Genomic DNA, 25,098 nt, shown 5'->3' with positions numbered 1-25,098 from the left:
GGCTGTTTGTTCAAGCGCCACCACCTTTACTCATTAAGAGAGGAAGTATCGTTTGGTGAGGTCCCTGCTCAAGCACATCAATGCCATCCAAATCCCAGGAATTGAACAGAAATATTTTTAGCCGTGCACTGCCTTCTTGCTCCTTCCAGCTACCCAGCTAAGGCTTCAACCCCATGCTCACTTAGCGTGGGAGTCTCATTGGATTAAATGATACTTACTTCTGAGTAAATATGCACTGAGCTGAATTGTCAATCTACATTTCCCATTTATTGTGGAAAGCTATAATGAGAGACATCTATTGTATGTTCCTCCCCTTCGGCAATTCACAGGTTCAAAAGCATCTCACCTCTGCTGTGTAAATGTAGATGGTGTTGAAATTTGCAGAGACCAAGGCACGCAACATGAAGAGAAAACCAATGAGGCCCGAGCTGGTTAGAAAAGGAAGGAAGAGAATGCATGGGGAAATTCACATCGTTATCCAGCATTTGATTTGAGGTCCTTGATTGTACGTCGCGCCAAGAATTCCATAAAGGGGGATTTTATATGAATAGCGTCAAAAGTGGTGGCCCTTTTCAAAGACAGCACACAGGAGAGAATGGATGCTTGGAGCAGATGTGCGCGGGCACCGTTAGAATAAGCAGAGCATTTTAGACTCTCCCATGGCAAGTAATGGTAGTTGTGGGGCCCAGAAATTCTAAAGCCTACAGCCCTCTCAATGTTGCCGGAGCTGAAATTACATCAGTCTCAGCATGGCTGATTATCAGGGGTGATGCGAGTTGTAGTCCAACAGCACCTGGAGAGGTCCCACAACTTCTCTGTTTTAATATGACCTAAGATGCCTGTGGTGCTTTTAAATGGAAGGTTGGGATATAAATAGTTTAAATCAGGCTTCCTCAAACTCGGCCCTCCAGATGTTTTAAGACTACAATTCCCATCATCCCTGACCACTGGCCCTGCTAGCTAGGGATCATGGGAGTTGTAGGCCAAAAACATCTGGAGGGCCAAGTTTGAGGAAGCCTGGTTTAAATAAATAAATACGTAGCTTGCAGTCTTATCACAAGCCAATCACACACATCCCTGGCCATATACTACTAGAATGTGTGATCAAGGGTCTCAACAAAATAACTGCTCAATAAGGTACCTTACAATGAGTCAGAACATTTGTCTATCCTATTTGTCTATGTATTGCCTACACAGGGACTGGCAATGGCTGTCCAAGTTTTGAGACAGGATCCTCTCCCAGCTCTACCTAGGGATGCTGGGAATTGAACCAAGGAGCCTACAGCATGCAAAACATGATGTTCTGCTCTGAGCTATTGCCTTTTACCCTAGCTACATAAATGTGGCATCTTCTCAGAAGTTTCCAGAAGATACATTCTGTCCTCACCTAGAGTTTATTGTTATTTTTACACAAAAGTTAAAACAAAAGCGGCAAGAGCTATATCTAACAACGCTACCCTGAAAAATCCTGGTAACATAAAAAAAAAACAAAAACCTTGGAAAGGACTTCCTAAAAGAACAAATGGTTGGCACCATCCTGATTTCCCCTTGGAGTGCATTCCAATGTGCTCTCTGTGTGCCTAAACTCTCTAGAACAAAGACCTGGATGTTCCAAGCGCCAATGCAATTTGACTGGTTTGAATGAGCCAAATCACAAGAGGCACATACGTTTGCAGAGAGCGCATAAGACACCCCCCCCCCAAAAAAAGATATTCTAGCAGATGGGCATTTGCTGCTGTCCTGGCCCCTCCACCAAATATGACCTATCCTGTATCCCAAGTCATTCCCAGAACTCTATAAAAATAGGGGATTTGAGCTATAGTATCCTGGCATATAATGTATGGGGTGTTAGGAGAGGGGTAGTAGATACTGCATGGGCTGAAGAGGTTCAGGGCGGTAAAGCTTTGATGCCTGATTCAGTTAGTCAACCCTCTCCTTAGAAGAAGTAGAAAACCAGTATATAGCTATATATCTCCAGCTCTAGCTCTACATCTATATAGATATAGACACCTGACGTGTCTGCGCCACTGAAACAGAACATAATTCATTTTTGTGTGTGACATAGAACTCTTCAATTTATATTTGGGGCAGAGTTCAACCAGCTCTGATTATGAGCAACTTGTTATGTTTTCAAAAGTGCCACAGCACACCAACACGGCAAAATATCAGCAAAGGAAGCTTGTACGCTTTGCCTACTCTGGTCTCTCTCTCTCTTTTTCTTCTCCCTCTCATAATAACAAGGAAGTTTATTGCAAGCTTATGTAAGTCAAGCAATTAACCAAGATTAAAGTCTTGGTATCAGTCAGCTGGTACACTTTGTTCACCCTGGCATCCTCAAACATTCTCCGCTGGCACAAACACCATTCATTGCCAGGAGCTGCATGCTGGAGCAAAACTGGTTTGATGTTCACACTGTTTCGTCACATAATTTTTACATTAGAGTGGCCATATTGATTCAACCCATAGTTTAGGCTTGCTGCCTAGAGTAAACAGAGAAACTATAAGCTTCCTAGACATTGCATGTAAAGGTACCCCTGACCGTTAGGTCCAGTCACGGACAACTCTGGGGTTGTAGCGCTCATCTCGCTTTACTAGCCAGCCGAGGGAGCCAGCGTACAGCTTCCAGGTCATGTTGGCCAGCATGACTAAGCCGCTTCTGGCGAACCAGAGCAGCGCACGGAAATGCCGTTTACCTTCCCGCCGGAGCGGTACCTATTTATCTACTTGTACTTGAAGCGCTTTCGAACTGCTAGGTGGGCAGGAGCTGGGACCGAACAACGGGAGCTCACCCCGTCACAGGGATCTGAACCGCAGACCTTCTAAACAGCAAGCCCTGGGCTCTGTGGTTTAGACCACAGTGCCACCCGCCCCGCCCCCGGCTTTGCTGTAGGAAACTGTAATGTATATTTATTAGAAGGCGAAACTGGACATTATCTGGCAAATGAAAGTTTCCAAACCAGCAAGAGGCCCTTACTATAAAGGCTTGCCCACATTTGAGAATTATTTGAACATAACCGGAGGTGTCCACACCTGAACCCATTTGTATATACGTGGCAACTTTGGTCTTTTCTGGTCATACCACCAGGCCATCCAAACCTTAGTTTCTTCCCCACAGGTAAGGAAGGAGAAATTCAGTGGAAGAGAAGGAGAAATGTGATGTCAATCAAGTAATGTGTACAAAAATGTGTTTATTGGGATAAAATGTGCTTTAAAGTGCATATATTTGGTGAAAATAACAGACAAAAGTGCTTGTAAAGCTGTGTCTATTGGGAGAAATGTGCACTCAAAAGCTGGTGAATTTTCATGAGCGGTTGTTTTTAATCGCAATCTGATGTAGAGATGTGCAGAGAACCAAATTGAAGAAAAAACGAGAAGCTGAGAGAAACGAAGATTGACAGATGGGCCCATTGCTAGTTACAGGGAAATGCTGTGGGAAGGAGGGGTTCTTAACCTCTTCCAAATGTGCCGGTTTTCCTCAGGAAATGTCCCCCAAAGTCATTCCACGCCCCTGTCTAGGCAGCTTACTTCTGGTTTCAGAAGTTAACAGGAGAAAATTAACTAAAAACAACTGAAGGGTTGCTGTGCAGGGGAGAATTGGCAGGACCATATTGAGAACTCTGACTCTCCCCCCCCCCCTGAATTATAGTTCTGTCACATTTATAGGTCCACCAACTCCAGGATTCCCCCTGTTTGGTGACATCCTGCCAGTTACAGTCAGCTGCAGTCTGTTAAAGTTCTAGATCAGCCTTCACCAAACTGACGCCCTCTGGGTCTGATGAGCGCTGCAGTCAAATACATCTGCAGGGCATCAGGTTGGCAGTGGCTGTTCTGGATCATGCTCTCTGCGGCATGCTATGTTGGTAAGGAAGCACATTGGTGAGTGTCTGCAGGCACCGGAAGCATCAGCACTGCAGATAGCGCTTGCCATCTTTAACCCTGACAAACTAGGAAAAGTGCAGTTCCTGTAATAGGAATGGCCATTCTGGTAGGGAGGGATGAAAGTGAGTTGCCTTTTCAGAATTAACCAACTAGACATCACCGGTGCAGGAAAGGTGTGAGGTGCAGTGCAAACAGGACTGTTTAAATCTTACTTTGCACACACACACATCCCACCTGAAAACACTTACGTTGAAGTGCATATATTGAGCAGGAGGAAGAACACGGCAGTACACCCCATGGTGATTGTCAGGCTGAGACGCCTTCCCAGAAAATTGATGCCCAGAATGTTTAGAGGATTTACTGGAAAACAAGAAAGCGGAGAGGGGAGAACGTCAGGCTGCAAAATCAGATGGCCCGGCTGAGCTATTATGCTGTGTTTATACCTGCCCCACTCCAGCCTTAAGGAAGACACTTTCAACAGCTACTTGCTTTATTACTTCTCTGTGATTACTGGGAATGCTTTGGACATATGGTACTGTATATACCTCACTACTGGAGTTAATGCGGAGGAAAGGAAAAGTGGCAAAAGGGCCACAGATTTATTTTATTGAGAGCGCACTGAGAAGGAAAATGGAGGCTTGGTCCCAGTCACAGTGTCTCTGGCCTAATAATGTGTGAGGTGGGACAGTACAAACTTAAACCAACAATGCTCTGGATTAAAAATGGCCACATCTTTGTTGCACAGCCAGCCTTTTAAGCGTTGCAGTGATGATAACGAGTGAAAATAAAAAGTGAATTAGCCCTCCCAGTACAATTCCTAAGACTCCTTTGTGTGTGTCTCTAGCTCCTGTTCTGTGACCTTTTAGAACAGAGATGAGGAAGATGTAGCCCTCCAGATATTGTTGGACCACAACTCCCATCATTCCTGACCGTTAGCCATTCTGGCTGGGGCTGATGGGAGCTGGAGTCCAATATTATCTGGAGGGCCACAGCTTCCCTGCTTCTGCTTTAGAGATTTACCCACATCCTGTTTTTAAATAGATAGAGCAGGAGAAGTTACATGCGATCTCTCCCATTGTGCTGATGATCATGATCTGGTAATCGGATGGGGCGAAGTGATGGCAGAGGCACGGGCTCTGGGTCTCCTCGGAATAATCCCCCAACTCATCACCTTTACTGGTTCCTCCTCCCCCTGTGGCACAAACCAGATTCTTCTCCAGCAACTCTGCGCTGGCCAGGATGATACCATAATAAGCAAAAGATATCCCAAGCCTACGAAACAGAGGGGGACATGTTAGAAAGGAGAGCAACCGAGGGCATTGTGACAGCATTTCAGCCAGTTAATAACACGAAGAACTTAACTACTGTGGGATCTGCAAATAATTGCAATTCATAAAACAGCTCTGTGCTACAATATGGAAACAAGGCCTGCTATTAAATTACACCTCTGGAGTACTTTTAAACAATTGCAAAGAAATCCTAGTTTCATTGAAGTAGATGCTGAAATGTTAAATTCTTCAACGTAGTGAATATCTCACGGATGTTCAATATCATCACCTGACTGAAGTACGTTAAAAGGATATGAAGCGAGGGTTTGGGGAACAAACATCACAACTAGAAAGAGACCTGTTAAAGTGATACACTTTATACTATGTTATTGGAATGGGAGACAAAGGACGAACAAGTGAAATCTTCAATGATACACTGGGCAATAGATATTGGTCATAATAGAAATGGAAGCATTGGAATGTTTATGGAACATGGATATAAAATTAACAGCATGTTATATAAGAGAAAACTATATTAAAATGTTTTATAGATGGTAGCTAACACCTAGTAGATAGGCAAAAATGTATAAATCCAAATCAAATATGTGCTGGAAATGTAAACAGAAAGAAAGTGCCCTTTTCATATGTGGTGGTCTTGTAATAAGGTTAAAGGTTACTGGGAAATGATATATAATGAACTGAAAAAGATTTTTTAAGATAACATTTATTTTTTAAAAAAACCCAGAAGCTTTTCTTTTGGGAATTATGGGATCAGAACCACCTAAACAGTATAGAAATTTATTTATGTATGCAACCACTGCCACAAGAATGTTGTTTGCCCAAAAATGGAAGGAAGAAGAGGTCCCGACAAGAGAAGAATAGATACAGAAGTTAATGGACTATGCAGTAATGGTGAAACTTATTGGCAGGATTAATGTAAAAACCTGCAGTTTCAAAATACATATGGGATAAATACAGGAATAGATATATACAGAGCCATACCTAGGTGATATTGCGCCCCTGGCAGAACTGTCCAGATTGTGACCCCTAGCCACTGATGAATTAGCTCTTCTTTCCACCTCTCCTCCAACCCCCCCTCCTTCCACCCATTCAATTCACCCTCTATTCAAAACTATTTATTATGAGGCAGTAATCAATATTTATATTTCTGGACATATTTTAAGCCGATTTTGTGTGGGGGGGGGTCGCATCGACTGCGCCCCTGGCGGGGACCCACCTTACCACCCCCTAGCTACGGCCCAGGATATAGAAAAGGATATGTTGAGATAATTTGGAGTATGCAGGAAGATGAAAAGAAATGTAAAGAACCACAGAAAGAGGGGGAAGGGAGTCAGATTTAGAAATGTTAAAATTACATCTGCGTTAAGCAGAATTCAGAGTGTGTGGGCATGTGGGCATGTTTAAACAGCTAAATGACATGTCCAACAGAGTAAGACCATGGAGTGAATTTCTGGCAAGCAGCGGTTACACTGTAATTCTATACAATAGCACCATTTCAAAGGATCTAGACATATACTGTACAAGTGCTTCTCCTACAGTCTTATAATCTGTTTTGTATTCATATTTTATCCACATTTACTTTCCCAAGTTATAAAAGAGAGAGAGCAATAGATTTTAAGCGGAATGTCATTATCTGCAATTCTGGTCCCTCTGCCTGCAACACAGAGGCAGCTGGCAGTATATAGCGATTTTCATGAAACGGGGGGAAAGGGAATTGTGAGTTCAATCACCATAACCAATTTTCTCCCATTCTGACTGACTAGTTTCTGAATAATAGCTTTGATCCTTAGGATGCATCTGAGCCCCCTACTCCCTTGACCGATTCCATCGATTTCAATTTGGTTATGCATTGTCATATGAAAGAAGAAAATCAAACACATTTACCATATAATCCATAATTGCAAAGTTGTCCGTAAGTACTTGGGATCTATTAGGTCTTTGAACCTACCCCTTCTTTCCTGAAAAAAAATGGAAAAGGAACAGCATGAAACACATTCGGAATGTGAGGCTGAAGCCCTGAAGCCTGCAATTCTGAAACCCAAGCTTGGAGGCAGTTTCAGGGGTAGAGTCCATGTCATCTAGCAAAGGGGAGGCTGGATCTGTCAATGGCAATTAGCCATGACAACGGAAATATACAGAGGTAGCATATACTTTTGTATACCAGGTGCTGGAGACAAACGGCAGGGTGGCAGGTCTGTGAAGAGTTTGTGGCGGAGGCAGGGGACCCAGGCAAGGGGACCAGCGATTTGTGGGATGTGACATCACCTGCAAGGCAGGAGCCAGGGCAGGAGGGAGAATCAGGGCAGGAAGGCACAGAGGACATGATGGAGGGAGAAGGGATGGTTCAGGCAAGAGACGGGTCCCACCATCTCCTAGAACTACCGTAGGAGGGGCAGGAGAAGTCTCAGAGGAGAGCATGTAAGCCAGAAGAGGGGAGGGGCCCTACTGTTGCCGCAACTGCTCCGTAGGGTTCAGACCTGTGGGCCGCTGCCTAAAGGCTAGAAGTGTATGTGTGTTTCTGTTTGTGGAGCACCAGGGAAGCACAAGTGCTTCTTCCTTATTTGGGACTGGCCCTGATACAGGGGAAGGACATCATCTCTGTGTCCTGTCTGTGAGCACCCAGAATAAAGCTAAATTAAACTAAGAACCAATGAAATTGCCCTAAATCAGGGGTGGGAACTTTTGCCTCCCCCCCCAAGGAATGCCACTGATTTAAGGGAGATGGTAAGCTGCAGCCAGTGGTAGGTGACAAGCCGGGCTAGAGCCAAAAGTGTGCAAAGCCAGAACCAAAGGCCACGAGCGTGCAGGATTCTCCCCCCCCCTCTGCCTTCCCATTTCCCTTTCCCATACTCTTGGATATGCCATCTCTGTGGGCCACATGGTGTGGCCGGCATGCAGCTTGTGGGTCAATTTCCCCAATCTATTTTCAAAAAAACCCACATCTTTCAGTGGATGGACAATGAGGACTAGCATGGTCCAGTCACATATTTAGCATAGCCGTCACTCCAGATGCTTTGAACCACAACTCACAGCAGCTCTGCCCACGCTGGTTGGGGCTGAAGGGAGTTGTAGCCCAAAGAATCTGGAGGGCATCAGGTTGCCAAAAGCTGGCTTAGAAGATATGTGAAGCTGCTGACATTCCATGTTTTTCCTTCCCTCACCCTCTTTGTTGTAAACATATAGATTGCTTCTGTGTGTCCACATTTGGAACAGGAGCTGGCATGCATTGCTGGTTTTTCCACCCTCAGATAGCCGTATCCAGTGCTGCAAAGTAGGTTAACTGTGTTAACCTATCCAAAGTAAGGGAAGGAGGGCATGAAAGGGTTGAGGACAGAGAGGAGCTCCTTGTCTTTTGACATCTGATCAGTCTGTACAATGGCAGTATTCTGAATCTTACATCAGTGGGTTCTACCAACTTTCCTTCAGGCATAACAGATCGGTTCATCTTAGCAATCCACTGCAGCGTCGCCAGGGCAGCCTTGTCATTCCCGCAAGACACATTATAGCGAGCAGACTCAGGGATAAACTGCAAAGGGAAACAGGTTGGAAAAGTTAAGTGGCAGAGCTAATCTAGCATCACCTTGCACCTTACAGTCGTCCTGCCAGGTTCTTGTTAACATAAAGAGCAGATTTTACTCAGCATCTCTTGCAAGCTTATAGAACTCACAGCAACATTAATACAAAGGCACTGTGTTGGTCAATTCACACCACACTCTTCCCGTCCATGTGAGCCACCCTAGGGCAGGTGCACATTGAGGACGAGCGTGGACCACACAATTAGTCAGAAGACGTCCTGGGAAATGTGCTGCTCTGATCATCCACAATTGCCAGACCACATAGGTTTGTCTGACTGGACATGGCCAAAGACTGATCAGATCAACAAGCATGTTCAGGCATTTTACATGACAACCCACAATGTAACAGTGTATACTAGTAATTTGGGTCTTCCAAACCTTAAATGCTAGGAGGAGAACAATGCCTGGCAGAGAGGCAATCCGTATTAGCCACCGCCACCCAATGGTTGGGTTAACCACTGACGCCAGTCCAATAATTAATAAGGAGCCTGCCAACCAAAACACCTGTCAAATGGGGGGGGGGGGAAACAGAGGTTAAAACACAAGGTGATGGGATTCTCTTCTCGTTATTTGTTCTAGCAGCCGTTCCTCTCCACACAGTCACATCAGCATTCATGATTTCCTTCAAGCTGCTATTGCCACATAAAATATTATTAAGCAAAGAGATTTAGTTATGCGCTCTGGCTTCTGACTAGGAAACTGTCAATACAGATTCTGATGAAGTAAGCAATGTACTCATCAACTTGGCCTAGGAAGGTTGAATGTCAGCTGCCAGACTTTCTCAGAATGTGATATATGGAGCATCCAATTTATTGGAGAATAAATTTATTCCCTGGATAAAGGTGCACACATTTCATGATGCAAAGGGATAGATGATGGAGATATTTCACAAACGGAAGTAGGAAATTGTGCAATTCTGGGGCATGTGGAAGCCTTATAGAAAACACAGAAAATCCTGAGGTGTTCTTTTCGTATTGAGTCTTTCAAATTTTAGTTGGTGCGCATGTTCAAAAACCGGCCTCATGTGACACACCTGAAGACAACCATAGATGCAAATATACCTGCAGTCACCCAGACCATACAGCTGTGAGCCAGATTGAGCCAAAACAAACTTGCAGCAATTTCCACATTTTGTTTTTCAGTGAGCATACTTCTAGCTTACCTGCGATAACGGTAACATATAGCCTCGGTATTTTGTAGGCAGAAATTCTGTTTTTATTATAAGCCTGTAGAAGAAGAAGAAGAAGAAGAAGAAGAAGAAGAAGAAGAAGAAGAAGAAGAAGAAGAAGAAGAAGAAGAAGAAGAAGAAGAAGAAGAAAGGAGGTTATGGAGAGACAAAGAAATATGTAAGCCATATCCAAGTTCATTTGCATAGTTCCAGCTGGCCCAAGTTGTGAACCTGTGACTAGCAGGGCATTCAGCTCACTTGGTACACAGTAGCTAGATATGTATAGGAATATAGCCAGCATCATTGCTGGCATTCTTGAGCAGCTGATTTGGCCTGCTGCTGATGTCTGCTCCCTGGACCCTCACCCACTGGGGAAAAAAACTTGACCCAGTAGCTCAACCTAGCTCTCTTTCAATTGATCCCCAACCTAATACCTTACTGCATCTACATTGCCCCTAGTCTAGTATCAGACTCTGGGGCATTGTGTGAATTTAAAGATGGCTAGACCCACTCAAGCCCTGCTGTTAGAGCTGCCAGTATAGCCAGAAAGTCCATCATGGCCAGGAATGGACCCCGGGGTCTCAAATTTCAGTGGCACCCTGTGCGGCGCCAAAATTTTGTGCCCCCACCTCTTGCATTCCATTCGACATTATAGCTGCAGCGTCCCTGATGCCCTGCGCCCAATGCAACCAAACCATCTGTCCTCCCCTAAATCCATCTCTGCGACAGTACACCAGAAGACACTTTGCCCAGGGCAAACCTGTGTATGAATTACCTAATGCACCAAAAAATTCACAGAGAGACGATATGGGAGAAGAGCCATAGCACAGTGGTAGAGAATCTGCCTTACATGCAGAAGGTTCCCCATTCTATCCCTGCCATCTCTGAAACCCTGGAGAGCTGCTGCCAGTGAGTGTAGGCAATACTAGCCCTATCCCTATCTCTTGTCCTGTGTCTAGAAGGCATGGGTCTGCATGGTTTTCCCTTTGCCCCACTCCTTTCCCAAGAAAAACCCGCTCTTTAGCAACCCACAGAAAACCCAATTGCCATTGCTCCGATTGAGCACTAAAGAGCAGTTTTCCCTGGGAGAAAGCAGCAGGATGAGAGGAAGTATGGATAAGCCCTCAGTACAAGGTAGCTTGTGCCTCATTGCAACCTGAGTTTCCCAGAGCAGCTGCAGATCCAGAAGTACCTCTCTAACCACAAAACTGAGTGATCAGCATGTATGTATTGATATGGATAATCTGTCTTCCCGATGTGGCGTTCTCAACTGTCATCTGCTGATGCTCCTACTGCCGTTCTGTTTGCAACACAACATTACCCTTGAGCATGACCAGAGACTCCGCATCCCACCATGGTCCGGAGGAAGACGAACCAGATGTATGAAGGGGAAAACGATGTCAGCAGGGAGAAATAGGCTCCCCAAATGAAAGAGATGAACAAAATCTGAAAGGGCAGACAGAAAAATGAGATCAGCTGACACCCAAGCAAAACTCAACACTGGCCGCTGAGACAGTATTGAACTGTGTTGATTTAATGTTGCCTAGGGCCACCCATCCATTGTTCAACATTTCCAGTTCTACAATAGCCATGGGGCTATTTAGAAAACATCTGAAGGCAGCCATGTGTAGGGAAGTTTTTAATGTTTGATGTTTTATTGTGTTTTTAATATTTTGTTGGGAGCCGCCCAGAGTGGCTGGGGAGGCCTGGCCAGTGGGTGGGGTATAAGTAATACATTTATTACTACTACTACTACTACTACTACTACTACCACTATTACATCACATGCTTTCGCTGCAGAAGGCCCAGATTGAATCCCTGGGATCCCCAGTTATAGTGATCCTAGACAGTATAGCATGAAAAGATCTCGGTCTGATATGGTGTAAAAAAGGATTGCAAAATAAATAATTTTCTTCCTATGCTGGTTGGGAGAAATGTGTCCTGCTACATCTCTACATGTCAGGCTGGTGTTAAAAACACAGAAGCAGTAAAAGGTACTGGCAACTTTGCCTAGCTTTAAATTAGAGACCAAAACAAGACAGAACATCACTTACTTTCCAGCGGCCATATCTATCAGCTAGAACTCCAAAGATGACACTGGATATCATATAGCCAAAAAACACCATCTGAAAGGATTGGAAATAAATGAATCTTGGTCAATTATTGAGCATTCAGACAAAAGGGAGAGTGCCATCTAGGATGCGATTTCTGTCTCAAGCATATTGTTAGATATCTTAACTCTGAACTTATACAGCCGTACCTTGGATCCCGAATGCCCTGGAACTCAGACATTTTGGCTCCCGAACACTGCAAACCCAGAAGTGACTGTTCCGGTTTGCAAACATTCTTCTGGAACCCAAACGTTTGACGGGGCTTCCGCAGCTTCTGATTGGCTGCAGGAGCTTCCTGCAGCCAATCAGAAGCTGCAACTTGGTTTTCGAACGTTTTGGAAGTTGAACGGACTTCCAGAAAGGATTCCATTTGACTCCCAAGGTACGACTGTATTTGCAAGTACTTCAATGTTATGACTGCCAGTTTTTAATGTTGTTCCTGTTCTTTTTTTCTTTAATGCTGCATTCTTTACGTTAACACTCTCTATCCACCCAGCACCTGCGATCTAACCAGCTTGTTCTTTTTTGCATGTCTTGAGTTCATCTTATATGTTTTCAGTGCCAGTTTTGCAACCCTCATCTATTTCTAAGAACCCCTTGAATATCGCCTCCAACCAACCAAATCATCTCATTCTCTTTCCTCCAGAACTCCTCTCAGCTTCAAATTCATCTGTCTTAATTCTAAATCTATCAATTCTAAATCTAAATTCTAAATCTATCAATTCAGCCTTTGCCTGTAATTTACTAACATCACATCTGCGTAGGTGTTGTTCAATAGCAATCTCTCGACCAGTTATTGCATCCTAATCAATCACTTCCTTCATTTTCTCCCTGCCTCCTCTTGTGTCTGAACCTCTTTCTGAGCCTCTTGAACTTTTTATCGTCGCTTTTAATTGCTTCTGATACTTCATTAATTTTTCCATCAATCTTGAATCTCTCTCAATGCTCTTTAATGCTCTCTTCTCCTTAGATTTCTCAGCTTCTCTAGCTTATTTTCTCTTAAAATTCTTTTTCCTCTCTCCAGTCTTCATATTTTTTCATTCATTAGAGAAAACGTCCTTTATATCCTCCATTGCCACCTGTATATTAACATATTCTTCTCTGTCACATTATAAGAAAGTCAGATTTTCCCTTTGTATTCCTATCCATATAATTAAACTTCCCAGCAAATTCTTCCATATTCTACTAAACCATAATGCACATACTGAACAATCAGTTAATCAAATTTCCAATCACTTAATCAATTTTCCAATTAGTATGTGCAGATTGTCCAGTGTACAATTAATTTTGACTACAATTCCTTTTCTAAAAACTTATCATGAAAGTTTATCAGCATTTTAGTGCTATTTCCTCCTAATACAAACGTTCCTGCAAACAATTTCCCCTAATACAATGCATTTTGTATTAGCGAAAAACTGTGTGCAAAATGCTCTGTAGTAGGGGAAATTGTTTGCAGAAATGTCACACACACACACACACACACACACACACACACACAATAACTGCTATATGCATTTTTCTGCACATTACTTGCTTGGAGAACTAAATTGCAATATTTGGAGAAGTGCAAAGGATGACTGCATTTCAGTTTGCATATTGCTTCAGGAACTGTGAACGTAAATATTTTTTTCTCTCCCTCCCTAGAATTGGACCAGAAAGGATGTTACTTTTGACATATCAAAATACACAGGGGCAGGGAAGAGACCAGCACAAATGTTCTTAGCTAGATGGTTAAAAATATGATGGCTATTCAGTAGAGGGAAATGCTTTTTCTACACCTTCTTTCCCCACCTTTATCAACCTAGAAGAAAAGTTAGAATCTCTACTCACTGTTGTCACTAAAGCCACTTGCCAGTTTCCAAGTTGCCATTCGCAGCGGATGACAGGACCCACCACAGCGATCAGCATTATCTCCATGGCCTCAGCCACCTTCAGGGATAAGCAAATGCAGTTACCGTAATTTTGTTTTGTGTATAAGACGCCCCCATGTATAAGAAGCCCCCTATTTGGGGGGACTCAAATTTAAGAATGGGGGGAGATGGCTCAGAGTTGTTGAGTTTTTTTGGAGGGAGCTTGCCAAAAATCGCTTACCCATACGTGGGGCAAAATCCGCCTCTTGTCTGTCCCCTGCCGGCAAAAGCTGCCAATCGTCAGCCCAATTGCCGCCATGTCAGCCAATCAGCACCAGGCCTTGACACAGCAACCAATAACATGCCCAATATCCGCTGACAGCCACAGAAGCAACCAATCAAGCGTCCACCCTATGTACTATCCATGTATAAGACGACCCACACGTTTAAGCATAATTTTTAAATAAAAAAGCATAGTCTTATACATGGAAAAGTACGGTACATAGGCAAACCTTCCACCATTTCACAGATAATAAAAACAAGGACTTGCTTATCATCCCCCAAGTTCTCATACTGTCATGGGCCAAAAATCGAAAGGAAAGATACCAAGAACACTGGCCAGAAATTTCAATGTAAGGAATAAAACCTACTCATGAGTTGCAGTCAAATAAAGGTATGTCTTCTAGTGAGAATAACAGATTTAAAAAGAACACAAAAAAGCTTCAAGTTCACAAGAGCATATGTAGCTTCAAATAGGTGTTGCACCTTAAAATTCACAAAATGTGTATATATAATGGTACATTACAATTTATATATGTTGATCTTTCCAAACTCAGACACGATATTTGAAAAGCATAGAATTTCATTTCAGAAATCAACACGGCTTCATAAATTACCCATATATTCCGGCGTATAAGACGACTGGGCATATAAGACGACCCCCAACTTTTCCAGTTAAAATATAGAGTTTGGGATATACTCGCCGTATAATAAATACGACCCGGCGTATAGACCCCCGACTTTTGAGAAGATTTTCCTGGGTTAAAAAGTAGTCTTATATGCAGGAATATACAGTAGCTGACAAAGGCGTCCATATCGAAACAGGGCCCTGTCCTGGGGTTTTTTTCTGAATCAACTCGGCATTTCGGCTTTATATATAAAACAACTCTTTCGTGAACAATACTGGGGTCTTGCCCTGAATCAACTCAGCACTCCAGCTTTATATAAAACAACCCTTTAGGACACTTTTGGATTCGGTTTGATAGTTATTGTTTATTGATATCTTTTGTGTCTTTTCATTGTAATGTACCATTATATATACACATTTTGTGAATTCTAAGGTGCAACACCTATTTGAAGCTACATATGCTCCTGTGAACTTGAAGCCTTTTTTGTGTTCTGTTTAAATCTGTTATTCTCACTAGAAGACATACCTTTATTTGACTGCAACTCATGAGTAGGTTTTATTCCTTCCATTGAAATTTCTGGCCAGTGTTCTTGGTATCTTTATTTGACTGCAACTCGTGAGTAGGTTTTATTCCTTACATTGAAATTTCTGGCCAGAGTTCTTGGTATCTTTCCTTTTGGTTTAACTCACAACTAGAACTCCCAACTTATTTGATGGGCCAAAAATCAGCTTCACTTGAAGGAGCAGAAGGCAAAGTGACTCCACCTGCTGCTGATCAGCCTTCTTGCTCCTGATGAGAACCAGCTGGCTCCAGCTTTCTTCAGCAGGGTTTCCAGCCTCACTCAGTTGCTGGAAACAAGATCTGTGGTTCCTGACCAGACCTTGCTGCTTCTTGCTTCTCGTGACCTTGGACCTGGATCGTCTGACTACGTGAGCTGAGATCCCCCTGACCTTAGAACTGGACTGAATCTTGTACACAGACTGCCTTCAGGCAAGTAACCCCCTGAGGCTTCTCCCTCCACTGAGCTCTGCCTTGGCTGGCAGCACAGGACTGTGACACATACTAAGATGCTCTGCCTGAGACCATGCCTATCACAGCCTTCCCAAAGCAGGTGCCCTTCAGTTCTTGTTGGACTCCAACTTTCATCAGTCTCAAGGAGTGTGGCCAATGGTCAGGGATGATGGGAGTTGCAGTCCGACAACATCTGAGAAAAGGCAGCAGGTTGGAGAAGGCTGCAATTGTCACATGGCATGGAGGGCTATACTGTACTCTTCTTCTGTAGGTTGGGTTAATTGACTCTGCAATTGTCTGTTTTCCTGCAATTCAAAAGGTAGGGTTGTTTGTTCTTTTAGGTATATGTTGATGAGATATGGTGGGGTGGGCGAAAACAAATGATCTGTACTGATCTAGCCACTGAAAAGAAACATTAGTGTGTAAATTGTGAGAATATGCAGCCCAAATCTAAAAATGCATGTTTGCTAAATAAGGATATGAAGGGGTTAAGACTCAGAGTTCCTGATTAATAGAGAAGGCACTGTGTGAGGTCACTTCCCTTGAATTCTCTGGTGGGAAAAAGGCAAAAGTGTTTAATCCTTTCTACTTCCCCTTTCCTCAAAACTCAGCCTCTTTTCCACCATGATTCTGAGGCAGACGGAAATCTCTCTGGTCTCCGCTCAAGTAGAGACTCCATTTTTGAACTCGACTATGTATTTTTTAATCTAGAAGTATAATTTGCCTGCCTTGTTTCTGTTAATCGGGTCCTCTCTGAACAGAGGGCACGTGTTGCGGTGGGACCCGGCACTCAGGCCTTATGTTTTGGGTGGGATCATTGGAGCAGCCACAGCACCCTATTGGTGATCCCTTGAACCAGGGAACAATTGGGCTAGCAGGACGCCAATCAAAGCAGTTTGAGGGACCACTACTTAAGCGCTGCACGTGACCCTGAGATTCTCTTTCGGGCTTCAGTGCATCGGAACACCCGCCCACCTCTCCCTATATTTAGGGCTTGCGCTTGACCTTGCTATGCCGTCATGTGTCATCTGTTGTTGGGACAGGGGCACGGCAGGAATTTTCCCCACTTGGCTGATTGGCTGGTGCCACTTGGGTTTCGCCTGCCGTGTAGCAAATCATAACTTGTAAGGTTGCGGATAGGCTCTGGTTCAGGTGGATAGGGGTGGCAGGATGCCTAGCCATCCCTATGTATTGGGTATTCCTTTAAGAATGAATCCAAGGACTCATGGCTGGTCTTCCCTGTGCGGGGTTGTGCCCTGAGCCTGAGTTCAGGGCTCATCTGGGACACCTCTGCCTGCTTCTGTCCCAGGTGTTCACCCAAGGCTGACTTATGGTTGGTGCCCAGAGTTAGCGCTGCCTGCAGAGAGCTAGCTGAACCAGAGCCTGTGCAACCACTCACTTGATTTGTAACCAATAAAGTTGTGGCCTAAGTTCTGCCAAAAACCCAACCAAAATTTGAATCATAGAATCATAGAGTTGGAAGAAACCACAAGGGCCATCCAGTCCAATCCCCTGCCAAGCAGGAAACACCATCAAAGCATTCTTGACATATGCCTGTCAACCCCCTGCCAAGCTTAAAGACCTCCAAAGAAGGAGACTCCACCACACTCCTTGGTAGCAAATTCCACTGCCAAACAGCTCTTACTGTCAGGAAGTTCTTCCTAATGTTTAGGTGGAATCTTCTTTCTTGTAGTTTGAATCCATTGCTCCATGTCCGTTTCTCTGGAGCAGCAGAAAACAACCTTTCTCCCTCCTCTATATGACATCCTTTTATATATTTGAACATGGCTATCATATCACCCCTTAACCTTCTCTTCTCCAGGCTAAACATACCCAGCTCCCTAAGCCATTCCTCATAAGGCATTGTTTCCAGGCCTTTGACCATTTTGGTTGCCCTCTTCTGGACACGTTCCAGCTTGTCAGTATCCTTCTTGAACTGTGGTGCCCAGAACTGGACACAGGACTCCAGGTGAGGTCTGACCAGAGCAGAATACAGTTGTACTATTACTTCCCTTGATCTAGATGCTATAGTCCTATTGATGCAGCCCAGAACTGCATTGGCTTTTTTAGCTGCTGCATCACACTGTTGACTCATGTCAAATTGGTGGTCTACCAAGACTCCTGTCTGAATTTATTTCTAGGCCAGGTTAAAGGGTCTCCACATGCAACTGTTACTGATGGAATCCTCAGCCTGGATAATTTGCAATAAAGCTGCATAGCCTAGTGCCAAAGTTTCCACTTTAATGCCAGCAGGAGGCCTTCTCAGTAGTGGCGCCCTCCCTGTGGAACACCCTCCCTTCAAATGTCAAGGAGATAAAGAACTACACAACTTTTAGAAGACATACAAGGCAGCCCTGTATCAGGAAGTTTTAAATGTTTCATTATGGGTTTTTAATATGCTGTAAGCTGCCCAGAATGGCTGAGGCAACCAAGTCAGATGGACAGGGTATAAATAAAATGATGATGATGATGATGATGATGATGATGATGCAAGGGATGGCGTTTTGAACTTGGCTAATTAATTGTTTTAAGTTTAAATATTCTGCTCACACACATGAGTAATGCATATGTTCTTAAAGGTAAGTGGTCCAAAACCACCTCTCAAATCCGTATGCTTTATAAAACTATTCTTTCAAAATGTTACACATAGATGAATATTTTCAGAATCGGAAACTTACGCCAGTGCTGCCCATGATCAAAAAGAGTGCAATGTGAAACCTCCCAAAGCCAATTGTTTCCACAGCTTCTTCCACCGTAAACGTTTTCTGCTCTAAAACGTTAAGAAAGAGAGGCAGTGTTAGTAGTAATAAGGCCACTGTTGTGGAAGGCTTACAGAACACCCAAGCCAAGAGGGTACACAGGAACTTTATTGCCTCTCTCCAGCAAGAACAGAACAGCAACAGGAAATTCCTGGCTCCACCCCAATACAGCTGAGTCTAGTGCCACCTAGTGGTTAATCTATATATGGACACTATCCACACAGAGTCTGCAGCCTTACAAAAGAGAAACTGGCTTGCTATCAAGCTGCTGTGTGAAACAATCAGGAAAGCTCTGGGAGTTTTCAAGAGCACAAAACATTCTACTAGCTTAAATGGAACTAGATCTTTTAGCTGCCAGAATCTTTGAAGATTAGTGAGGAGGAGAAATCAGCAGAATCACACTGGGGGCAGAAAATAGAGCTGAAATGAATTTGGAAAGGGGGAAGGATCCCGAGGCAAATTCTAACTCAATTTGCTTGCAAAATTTGAAATGTATATTTCCCCACAACTGGTTCTCTCTCTCCACCCACCACCTCAGTTGAGGGGCACTTTTATATAGGGATGCTTGAGCTATTTAGCCTTTGGAAATTGTTTGATTAAATGACCAGATCTGTACTTCTTGGTACTGTATAATGTGCAAGGCAAGATTCAGCTGTCTACTGGATTTTGCTCATCTCCCAAAGTTGCAATGCTGGTATTGATAACTTAAATACATCAAAATACATATTTACATATACTTTTTGCGAGGATCTTTAATTATACATTATTATTTTTTTACAAAAATGGAACAGAAGTATGGGTTAAACTTGGGGGAAATGGCCCAGAACAGAAAGAAACAGATCTACCAGTTCCTATTTTTGAATTTAGAAATTTTAAGTACTGAATTTGGCCAGCTGGTCGATAGCATTATTCCCTTGGTCTTATTTGTGCAAAATGTCATTTCAGATTTAGAATGAAGCATGGACAACTCTACACTACAGAGGCAAGAATAAACGTAGGGGAACTCAGACCACCAGAGGAGTGACTGAAGCTACCAGTGGACTTGAGAATGAAGTGTGATTTAGTCAACAACATCCTTCCTCAATGGTACCTTCCAGATGTTTCGGACTACCACTTCCACCAACCCCAGCAGATCAACACACTTAGCACACCTCTTTGGGAAACAATAGAAACACAACTCTAGAAGGTCCTCAGCTGCGGTTGTGTATCAGAACTTGGATGGAAGGTTAGTCAAGAACTCCAGGCCTATTATGGGTACAGAAACAAAAGAATGCCCAGAATTAGATTACCTTTCTTTGGCTCCTGTTTCTGAGTTCCCATTTCCTCCAGGGCAATGTCGCCCGTTCCTTCTTTCTCCTTGTCATCCATCTTCAAATTATATTAGTATATTGAGGTTTTGGCTGGATAATGTATTATTGTTTCCCTTTACGGCTAAAAAGGAAGAAGAGGATGATGGTAAACCAACATTTCATGAACTGAATTTGTGGCGTTGGTGCTTTAAATGTGCATACCGTAGGCTGCTGATATTTATTGAAAAGTGCATTAAGGTCCCAAGATTCAGCCCAGGTTAGCTCATGAAGAGACATATACTTGGATATAAGGCATATGTTGTGGGGAAAGGATGTCCCCCCCCCCCCCCGCCCCGGTCCTTGGCAGTTGGTGATATAGTTTGTCCCACGTTAATCTCTTTAGTATACTCAAGGCATAGGGAGGTGTGGCAAGATTTGTGTCTTGGCAGTCACTAATCATATAACAAGTATCTGTATTGTTAGTAGTAGTAAAGGTAAAGGGACCCCTGACCATTAGGTCCAGTCGTGACTGACTCTGGGGTTGCGCGCTCATCTCGCATTATTGGCCGAGGGAGCCAGCATATAGCTTCCAGGTCATGTGGCCAGCATGACAAAGCCGCTTCTGGCAAACCAGAGCAGCACATGGAAACGCTGTTTACCTTCCCGCTGTAGCGGTTCCTATTTATCTACTTGCATTTTGATGTGCTTTCGAACTGCTAGGTTGGCAGGAGCTGGGACCAAGCAACGGGAGCTCACCCCGTCACAGGGATTCGAACCGCCGACCTTCTGATCAGCAAGCCCTAGGCTCAGTGGTTTAACCACAGCGCCACCTGGGTCCCTTAGTAGTAGTAGTAGTTAGTAGTAGTAGTAGTATTTATTAAATTTATATACTGTATGTATTTGTAAGCACACTTGATCTCTGAGCAGTGTGAGATTCCAGGTGTTTACCCATGGTTCGGTTTCCTCGGAATGTGCGACAGCAGAGACTGTGGTGTCATTAGGATATATGGTTTATTTACATATATATATATATACATCCTGAGCCTACAGTAGAGGGGTGCACGGCATTAACACCCCAAAAGGGTCTTTCTTCCCCCAATGCCACAGCTTTCAACCCCAGCAGAAATCAAGTATGGCTCTGACTCTTGGCTGCCCAGCCTGCAGCCTGCTTCTGTCTTCTAGCTCACAAACCTCAGCTCTGTCTTTTGTCTTTTTAATAGACAGTTGAGGGACCAGGGCCGGCCCTACGGGCAGGCTGGGTGGCACAGGGCGCCAGGGGGGCGCCACGCAGCTCCGCCCACCCGCCGCGCTGGGAAACGGGGCGGGGGCGCCGGAGGGATCCGTCGCACCACGGCACCACGGCGCCAAATATACTTAAGACGGCCCTGTGAGGGACGGAGGAGGCCCCACCCATTTGCTTTCTGGCACAGAGCCACTTCTTTTTCAAAAACTTTTGTGACCCATACTTAGAGGGTCATGGCCAAGAAGCTGACCTGGCTATTACAGCAATTGAATCCATTCTGCATCCTGGAATTAGAAGGGACTGGGCCATACTGCCTTCCCCTTCACCAAACTCACAACAACAGCAACAACAATAATCCTGTTGCAAAGAGCAAGACCCCTTTCCCCAGCTATTGCAGCTTTGCATGACACAAGGCAAGGCGGGCACAGTTTCTTCATCCTTGCCTCTAGTGATGGGAATAAAAGAAATCTCTTCTTATCCTGTGTGCAGATGCATTGGGATAAGCAGCTATAGATCCTCAATCCCTTCAGACTGGTGCGAGGGGTGTTCTGGAACATGCCATTGATAAAATAGTAGTACATACTATTTTAGCTCAACATCAAAAAAACTAAGATCATGGCCACTGGTCCCATCACATCCTGGCAAATAGAAGGGGAAGAAATGGAGGCAGTGAGAGTTTTTACTTTCTTGGGTTCCATGATCACTGCAGATGGTGACAGCAGTCACGAAATTAAAAGATGCCTGTTTCTTGGGAGAAAAGCGATGACAAACCTAGACAGCATCTTAAAAAGCAGAGACATCACCTTCCCGACAAAGGTACGTATAGTTAAAGCTATGGTTTTCCCAGTGTATGGAAGTGAGAGCTGGACCATAAAGAAGGCTGATTGCCGAAGAATTGATGCTTTTGAATTCTGGTGCTGGAGGAGACTCTTGAGAGTCCCATGGACTGCAAGAAGATCAAACCTATCCATTCTGAAGGAAATCAGCCCTGGAAGGACAGATCCTGAAGCTGAGGCTCCAATCCATTGGCCACCTCATGAGAAGAGAAGACTCCCTGGAAAATACCCTGATGTTGGAAAAGATGGAGGGCACTAGGAGAAGGGGACGACAGAGGACGAGATGGTTGGACAGTGTTCTTGAAGCTACCAACATGAGTCTGACCAAACTGCGGGAGGCAGTGCAAGACAGGAGTGCCTGGCGTGCTCTGGTCCATGGGGTCACGAAGAGTCGGACACTACTAAACGACTAAACAAAAACATACTCTTTTGCAAAAACATCTAATGCATTTAGCAGTTTAAAAATCCAAATGAAGTCGTCATCTCCCCTCCCTCCTTCTGCCTTAGGCAAGAACAATAGCAAGTTTCTTATAAAATGATACCTACACGCATGTTGGTATAATTTGAAAACCTCGCAGTAAGTGAAGAGACAGAAAATCACAGCAGGAAAGTGGGAGTACGGCAATGTTTAGCAAAGGTTTTATTTAGGATGCAACCCTGCACCCAGTTTCCTGGGAGTAGGATTCATAGAACTCAGTGTGATTTAGTTCTGAGTAAATATGCACAGGATTGCTAACGGTCATTCAATGCTTAGTTTGTTACATTCTTTAAAAAGGAACAGAGGGGTATCTTCATGATACGCTCATCCTGTTTCACATTCTCCCAACAACCTTGAGAGGTAGGCTGGGCAGACAGATAGCATGTCTGGCTCAAACTTCGCAGCTGGGTGTTGCTTTGAATCCAGCTCTCTCCAACACACTAACCAACCTGCCACATGAGCTTATTAGTTAATACTAAGTCCTCATTTGTTAATTGAACAACTGTTCAAGCATCTGACTCATTCTGCTTCCACAGTAAAAGTTTCTTACCTTTCAATTACCAAATGGAGAAATTTTGTTCCCCTCTTCTTTTCAAATACACACCTTTTCGTGGGTCAGTTGCACTTTCTGCAGCTTTGTGGCGACTTGCTTCATAGCCTGAAGTACTCCGTGCTTTAAAATCTCTGCCTCTTGTCCTGTAGGAGATTTCAGGTTTTAAGATTTTTTCAGAGAAATTATTTCCTTGCTTTTTTGAGAGAGAGAGAGAGAGAGAGAGAGAGAGAGAGAGAGAGAGAGAGAGAAGGTGGCTATTACACCTGCGTTATCTGAACAAGGGTATAATCATAGGCTACATTTATCAGTTCAAGGAAACACACTTCTAATGGGGATGAGGAAGCTGGATTTCCGTGAGTCTCCATCACCAGCCACCCCACCCCCCCACCATCACCACCTTTTGAAAAGGGCAGTGCTCACTATTGTTGACCGAAGGAAACCGGAGAAGGGACTACAGTACAATAGCAAAAGTACAAACTCCTTAGCCATCCGAATTTCCTGTTCGTTCAGCTGCTCTGGGCAGCCTGCTAAAGAAAACTGGTGGGTTAGTCCTGGTGAACTGACGAGAGGGCCAAGCCAGCTTTAGCCTAGGGCAGCGATGGGCAACCTGTAGTCGTCCATTTCTTATTGGTCCCCAGTTACCTTCAACCCCGGTGAGCCTGGTGAATAGTCAAGGATGATAGGAGCTGTAGTCATAGAACTGTAGAGGTGGAAGGAGCCATGAGCGTCATGTGCAATGCAGGAATCTTTTGCCCAATGTGGGGCTTGAACCCATGACCCGAGATTTTAAGTCTCATGCTCTACCCTACTGAGCTACCCCAGCTTGACCAATGCAGCAATATCCAGCTATAACTGAAGAGCCACAGGTTTGCTGTCCATGCCCTATGGCAGACTGTCGGCTGGTAAGGGCAGTGATTTTTGCTGCAGTGAAATGTTTCCTATGCGTAGGAGAACCGTGTGTGCAAGCTAGTGAGGTGGGAAGTGTGGCAACTTCAATATGTGCCCCTAGACTTTGTTGTCGGCTTCTGTCCTAGTTAATGTTGTACTCAGCCAGGATTTGGATGAATCCGCAACCATCACTTGAGAACATGCTGACCTTTAATGGTGCTTTGCAGACACTGTGGGACTCCAGCTCCCATCAGCCCCAGACATCATGGGATGATGTTGGTCATTGTCAACAGCATCTGAAGGACACCAGGATGGGAAAAGCCACTCCATGTTGTAGGACAGGCTTCCGCAAACTTTGGCCCTCCAGATGTTTTGGACTACAATTCCCATCTTCCCCGACCACTGGTCCTGTTAGCTAGGGATCATGGGAGTTGTAGGCCATAACATCTGGAGGGCCAAAGTTTGGTGATGCCTGTTGTAGGACTTCCATGCATTTGAAATGTTGGGGTTTTGGGGAGATTAAACAAACTTTGTAGCCTCCCCTGGCCTTCACACACACATTCGATTCCATCCAGCTTTCCCCTCACTTAAAGTCCGATCCTTTGGAAAGAAACCATTACAACAATGCCAATAAAAGGGGGGGGATGTGCTGTCTGGTAGCATTGGGAGAAGCTGCGTCTAAAGTCTTGGGCTGTGTACACATTAGGTAAAGGTAAAGGACCCGTGATAGTTAAGTTCAGTTGCAGACGACTATGGGGTTGCGGTGCTCATCTCACTTTACAGACCGAGGGAGCCGGCATTTGTCTGCAGACAGGTTTTCCAAGTCATGCATGACTAAGCCGCTTCTAGCGCAATGGAACACCGAAACCAGAGCAGCGCACGGAAACGCTGTTTACCTTCCCGCTGGTGCGGTACCTATTTATCTACTTGCATTTTGGGGCATGGGCGTGCCCATCGAGGGGCGGGGGGCAGCTGCCACCCCCAGAAGCAAAATAAATAAATAAATTTAAATGGTTATAAAGTGATGAAACGAGGAGGCTAATATTTTTTTTTCCTGCAAGACGGAATGCATGCCTCCTCGCTTATTTTCCCCCACCCTCTCATTCACTCTTTAAATCTGATCTTAATCCTTTCAGGCTTTAACTGCTAGCCTGTCCTGAGCAGTCAAAGTCCCCCCCCCCCCGCTTTGATTTCTATCCTCTCTTAGCCTTTTCCTCTTTCACTCTATCATCCTTTTTTTGCCTTCCGATCCAATTCTCCC

At 44.4% G+C, this 25,098-nt stretch overlaps 1 protein-coding gene across 6 annotated transcripts in view; it reads right to left on the bottom strand.

The window, feature by feature from the left end:
• The window catches only part of SVOPL (SVOP like), a 29,852-nt gene extending 6,354 nt beyond the window's left edge, over positions 1–23,498 (bottom strand). The window contains exons 1-14 of one of the 6 annotated variants that reach the window (XM_088652226.1): positions 23,370–23,498; positions 23,001–23,142; positions 19,840–19,981; positions 18,470–18,561; positions 13,853–13,951; positions 11,966–12,037; positions 11,233–11,357; positions 9,906–9,969; positions 9,122–9,247; positions 8,566–8,694; positions 7,053–7,126; positions 4,940–5,151; positions 4,128–4,239; positions 347–428 (exon numbers count right to left, since the gene is read on the bottom strand). In XM_088652226.1, the coding sequence (XP_088508352.1) occupies positions 347–428; positions 4,128–4,239; positions 4,940–5,151; positions 7,053–7,126; positions 8,566–8,694; positions 9,122–9,247; positions 9,906–9,969; positions 11,233–11,357; positions 11,966–12,037; positions 13,853–13,951; positions 18,470–18,561; positions 19,840–19,918 (1,266 nt within the window). In that variant the 5' untranslated portion in view covers positions 19,919–19,981; positions 23,001–23,142; positions 23,370–23,498. Of the gene's footprint in view, positions 1–346; positions 429–4,127; positions 4,240–4,939; positions 5,152–7,052; positions 7,127–8,565; positions 8,695–9,121; positions 9,248–9,905; positions 9,970–11,232; positions 11,358–11,965; positions 12,038–13,852; positions 13,952–18,469; positions 18,562–19,839; positions 19,982–22,946; positions 23,268–23,369 lie in introns of those variants that run through there. The other 5 variants (XM_088652227.1, XM_035128567.3, XM_088652225.1 and 2 more) reach the window with 5 other exon arrangements.
• Between the last annotated feature and the right edge of the window lie 1,600 nt (positions 23,499–25,098).

This window comes from Zootoca vivipara, chromosome 9 (assembly GCF_965207765.1).
Source record: "Zootoca vivipara chromosome 9, rZooViv2.hap1.1, whole genome shotgun sequence".
Taxonomy (NCBI): Eukaryota; Metazoa; Chordata; class Lepidosauria; order Squamata; family Lacertidae; genus Zootoca; species Zootoca vivipara.
This window is presented reverse-complemented; position numbering and strand designations above follow the sequence as displayed.